At 28.4% G+C, this 6,000-nt stretch overlaps 1 protein-coding gene across 4 annotated transcripts in view; it reads left to right on the top strand.

Annotated features, from left to right (window-relative positions):
* The window catches only part of LOC129961100 (zinc finger protein castor homolog 1-like), a 497,172-nt gene extending 491,407 nt beyond the window's left edge, over positions 1-5,765 (top strand). For 3 of the 4 annotated variants that reach the window (XM_056074923.1, XM_056074922.1, XM_056074924.1), the window contains 2 exons: positions 281-500; positions 2,102-5,765. In XM_056074923.1, the coding sequence (XP_055930898.1) occupies positions 281-500; positions 2,102-2,922 (1,041 nt within the window). In that variant the 3' untranslated portion in view covers positions 2,923-5,765. The remainder of the gene's footprint in view (positions 1-280; positions 501-2,101) is intronic. The other variant, XM_056074925.1, reaches the window with a different exon arrangement.
* Positions 5,766-6,000: the final 235 nt, after the last annotated feature.

Consider the following 6,000-nt stretch of genomic DNA (forward strand, 5'->3'; position numbering starts at 1 on the left):
TTAATGATTCATATATCATTACAATTGTTAAAATTATGGATATACTCATGCTAAAAATTGAGTATGAACAGATTCATAGGTTTGCCGAAGATTTAATTTTAAATGAAACTATCAACATTCTCACATTATTAAAGAAATGATTTTCAGTATTTCAAATTTTTAAAGATAATTTTTTATGTATTTCTTATATTTGAATTTATTTTATTTTGCAGTATTATTTATATTATAATTTGTTTTGCATTCCTCTAGTATTTGATTTTTCATATTAATATAATTACAGGCATTTTCTGGATTTTCACGCCTTCAACCACATGTTCTTAAACATCCAGGTGCGCCAAACCCCATTCCAGTTTACCCACCTGGCTATTCTAAAATGTCTACTTCTTCGCCCAGTCCAGATGAAGATGAAATGGATACGGAAGATATAAGCGATATAGATGAACGGTCTCCTATAAATGGACCTTTATACATCAAATCAGAAGAACCAAAGGAATCATTAGGTAATTATTATTTATTCCATAATTTGTGGTATAATCATTTATGAATTGAAATAATTGAATTAACATTTAGACGATGGATGCTTAAGTTTTTGAGCAAACTTAAAGCTGTAAAATGTTCATGAAATTGCTTAAAGAGATTATGCATACTCATTTTTCTATTGTAAATATGGCTTTAAAAAATTCTTTTAATGTTAAAGCATTCTTTAAATGTTGAAACTGATTATAAGTCAGATCACCTTATAGCTTATTTGTTATCACCTAGTATTCATTTCTTAAGTAATAAATGTGTGAGAATGAATTATTTTCTGTATTTCACTACAGGCATAAGCCATGAAATATTCATATTATTGCAATCTTAATTATCTTAGCAGTGGTGTAGCAAACAGGGTGTACATGACCTAAGTGCCAGTATTAAGATTGCATCGCGATGTTAAATTATTGTTACATACAGTCCCACCAGAGGCATCGGAGTCGAGTTACTGCTGTATCTATAATGAGGAGTATTTCCTATTTGAAGGTGCGTAGCAAGGCCTCTGATGATCATGAGAACTGAACCTTAATTCCTGCCTCCATGCTGTTACAATGACTGTTATTCAATTTACATTGGATACATTAGCAGACCAGAGATATCTCCGACCAGATCGTTGTTTCATACATTGCATATGAATAAAAAAAGCAATTACGGCGAAGAACGTACTGTCTCCTTGGCGATATTCTTCTATTTTTCTTCTCTGTTTATATAAGATATTACAAGATATATACTTTGTCATCATTTTTTTAATTCTTTCTGCGGGGAGTAAAATACTAATGCCTGAGTGCAGTTTATTCATACTAGAGACCAGTTTTGAACCACCCCCAGATCAAAATTTTAGCATTTAGTTTTGCATCTTTTAATGGGAACAAAGCTAAATTATGTTAATAGCATCATTTACCCCTGACAACCATGTGAGGTACAGTAATTGAAATATGTGTTACAATAAATTTTAGTTGCTTTTGGGCAGCACAAAGTTCTTTTTCTAGATAATACATCATAGTTTCATTTCTGTCCTTTACAGTATATGCGATTGCCATTGTCTTCTTGAATCATAAAATTTCACTTATGGAGGAGTTTTTGGTGTTAAATTTGTAAATAAATTTATTTTTTTCGGGAAAATTTCTAATGTTTTTTTAATTACTTATCAAAACGAACTTAATTTTCGTTGATATTTAGTATTATGATGCTTAAAGTCTTTTATATTATGATTGTCTTGTTCAAATTATTGAAAATTAATTTGAATTAAACTTGCATATCCCTATGATTTGAAATCAAATGTGTAAGTGCATACTTTGTTAATTAAATTTGTTAAAGAGGGTAGCTGAATGTAATGTAACCCCTTAATCTTTAAAGTATATAAAATAGTTTAAAAAAACAGATGCATATAAATGAAGTCGTATTTTTAAATTTCTACACATTAATTAAAATATTTTTTAAATTTTCTTAAAATATTTTTAAAATTTTCTTCTGAATTTTAAAACTAACATAAACATAAAAGTTTGAACATACCTTTAAAAAACTAACCATGTCAAATTGTATTTCATTTTATTCCATATGTATTATGCAGATGAACAGCAAGTTTCTTCTTCTCATCAGCTATTTAGTTGGCAATCTGTATCATCCAGCAGCTCGCCCTTTCAACCAACCATGAAGTGCAGTATTGGTGTCAGTAGTACCAACCAGATTCCGACTAGCAGTGACAACTACTATGGTTCACCACAAGTTGATTACAGTGCTCTGATGGACGGACCCGAAGGTGGAAATAAGTTTGCAGATATAAAAAGACAATACCCTCTGAAACTAGAAGAGAGTAACGAAGTTAAGAAAATGAAACTGGCAGCTCTACGCATCCTGAAAGATGAACCTGTACCTGAAGGATATTCTAGATGCCGTTTCAATGAGGATTGTGGCTATACTCTTTGTGGCTATCGCGAGCATCAAACTCATTTTCATTGCATGAGGAAAGATTGTGGCTACAGCTTTTGCGACAAAACTAGGTTTGTGCAACATACTGCTAGACATGAAAGATTAGATACTTTGATGGGTGGTGATTTTCAGCAGTATAGAGCAAATGTAAATTGTGGGCGACCTGAATGTATGTATGCTAATACTTTAGGTGCTATGGCGAACAAATCATCTCATTTTCATTGCCTAAAGTGTGATTTTGTGTGTACAGATACTAATAAAGTTGTTGCTCATCGTAGACAGCATGCGAAAATGGACAGTATCTATGCTGCTGGATTTGAAAAATATACTCAGTTTCAGAGTTGTAATGTAACTAACTGTAATCATAATCAAAAGCAAACTCATTATCATTGTCTTAAATGTCAACATGCTGTTTTAGGCCTTTCTCAAATGTCTTCCCACAAGTATCGCCATATGGATTGATAAACAGGTGCTCTTATATACAATATTTGTGCCAACTGTTAAAAACGGTATTTGTTGGCATTAAAACAATCAAAATTGTGTTTAATGTGTTTGCTTCTCTATAAAATATTTATTGTTTTTGTCTCATTTTGTCTTAGTGATATAGTTTAAAATGATGTCAAACATCAATGTGATAACTTTGCCGGTGCAGAGCACTTTTAAATGTGCCTTCTGAAGCATTTCAAATATACAACCAGTGCGAGTTATAAATTATCGTTTTGAAATTGCTTACTTTTTATTATCAGCTGCGAATAACTATATTTTGATGAAATACTTGCTCTGTCCAGATTGTTAAAAAATTGTAAAATATGGTTTTCTCTCGAAATATTGGTAGATTTGCTCATTCAGAATGAATGACTGTCATAAAAATTGTTTTATGTTTCATTAATTTATCAATAAATATCAAGAAATGTAAAGTGTCAGTCAAAAGGGTCCAATTAGTAAATGATCCCAAATATTATATATCATTCCTTCTTGATTATGTAGTATGTGGTGCAATATTGAGGAATAGTGCCAAATAACTTTTCTCTCTTTTTTTATTCTGTAGCTGTTAAAGTAGTGTTATAATTGTTCTTGTATCCTTTTGTGTGTGTAGTGGTTCTTGTCATTTATAAAAATGTAAAAAATTCAGTGTATAATTTAATGAAATTCTTTTTCAATATTTGAAATGGTTCTTTAAAAATTTGTCATAGCATTGTCAGTGTTTGAATATAAGTAACTTATATATATATACATATATATGTCGATATACATATACCACTTGGACTTGAAATGTCAGAAGGTCTGCAAAATATTTTGCTTAATAATGTTTTAAGCATGGATGTATTAACAGTTTAAAGTCTTTATGAATATATTCTAATCTATTGTTGTACTTTATAGAATGTAAAATTATTTTCCAGTTTATTATCATTTAAATGTGGATTTAAATTGAAAATAGATATTTAATAGTCTGTTATTATTGATTAACATGAGAACAAACATATTTTCAAATAACTGCAAAAAGTTTATTAGTTTTAATTATTTTATTAAATTTAATAATTTAACACTTCCATTAGTTGCTTTCAAATGTGTTTTTACTTAAGAACACAAATTTATTTCTATGTTGCGATAAATTTTACCCTTCATATTTTATTTATTATTGAAACATATTTTCATCCTTGGTTTTCACTCATTATTCTTCTCAAATAATTCAAGATCATACAGCTTAAAAAATATGTGTATTATATGTTGGTCAGTACTAAATATATATCAAACTTGCATGCATAGTTTTTAAAATTAGAACTTTTTACATTTTTTTTTTTAAATAAGAGATTTGTGTATTACACCTTGATTTTTATAGCTACTTTTAATAGGAACTGAAAAATTTCATTTTTGTATAAGTATTGTTTCTTTATTCACAGCTTTAATTCCTTAATATATATACACCATATAATTTCAAAGAATTTCATAATTATTCACCTAAAATATATTTTTTAAAGATGTGTATATTATTCAGAAATTTTGCTCTATTTTTTTTTTTAATGACTTCTCTGGTATAAATATGGATTTATATGTTTCAATTATTTATACTTTCTTTCTTCTGGTAAATTTAAACATATTTTAAAATGGATATTCGTTAAAATTAATTTTTACAGGTGGGGGATATTAAAAAATAATTTAAAGGCAGAAATCTGTTTTCCGTATATTTGATTCATGTATGTATCTCATAAATGTACTGCATGCTATATAATTCTTTTCTGGTATAATAAAACTGATTTATATCAGGATTTTCAGTGTTTTAATTCCAATAATCTTAGATATCTTTTATTGTAAAGGAGACCAATTTTAATTAACTTGTGTTTGTGAACGTTGTTATAAATATATATGTCAATATCTTCATTCCTTCACTGTATTTTATTTAGTTCGCAAAATTTTCTTTATTTATAATTTGCTTTGATGTTAATTAGAAAATTGATATCAAGCAATAGAAGCTTTTCTGTTCTGCTTTAAACAAAATAAAAAAGAAATTCTATATTTAGGATTATTTTAGATTATAGTTTTTATTGCTTAGTACAAGCAAGTCTTATTTTTTCTTTGTATTTCTAAAACTTGGTTTGGATAGGAAAAACTAGTATACATTTTTAATAAAGCATGGAGTTTTTAGTATTTCTTCCCTTCTACATTATCTTTGTAAATGTATTTGTAATATTTGTCTTCAATGTATATGGAAAAATGATTTGATTAAGATTCTATTTTTTGGTTTTATCACCAATCAGAAAATTAATTCTACCTGAGCCTTGACGAAAAAAAAAAAGCATTTTCAGTTTTCATTTATAAAAATATCCATGCTTGCAGATACTATTAATGGGCTTTCTCTGAAATTTTGTTTAGTTTATCATTTGTGTATGTTAGTAATTTGTAAAAGATTTTTTTTTGTTTCAATCATTTTTAGTACTTCATCTGTATCATGTTATGCTTTTTTTTACAATATGAATGTGTTAGATACACAATGTATACTAGTGAAAACTCAAGCTACCAACTTATTGGTGATTATATGTAATTGCTTTGTCAGTATTTTAACTACAGTCTTCATCATTATCACTTTATGTATTCTGGAGATGTTACTGTGGCGCTGGTTGTCAAATGTATTGTTAAATAAACTGCAGTGACTATTTTTGTACATATTTTAGTCATAGTGGATGAAGATTTAGTGCCTTTGATCCACTGCTGACCCAAATTTGATGTCGTCACTTTTGTTGTATACTCTTGTGTGTCGTTCATGGTGGAACGTCAGTGATGTATAATAAAATATTAATCTCCCCATATGATACTTTTGTTTTCTGATGTATGACTGATATAGTACAGAAATGTTTAGTAAATTAGCTCATTTCTACCGTTTCTGCATAGCATGTCATAATAATGTGAAGTTTATTTTATGGGTCAAGTTAGGGAAAAAATGATGCTTTTATATATTTTAACAGCATTGATAGAGTTGTGATCGAAAACTCTGAGCTGAAACGGTTTAATTTCATGTTTGTAATGTTTGCATTTTGATTTACA

This window comes from Argiope bruennichi, chromosome X2, assembly GCF_947563725.1.
Source record: "Argiope bruennichi chromosome X2, qqArgBrue1.1, whole genome shotgun sequence".
NCBI lineage: Eukaryota > Metazoa > Arthropoda > Arachnida > Araneae > Araneidae > Argiope > Argiope bruennichi.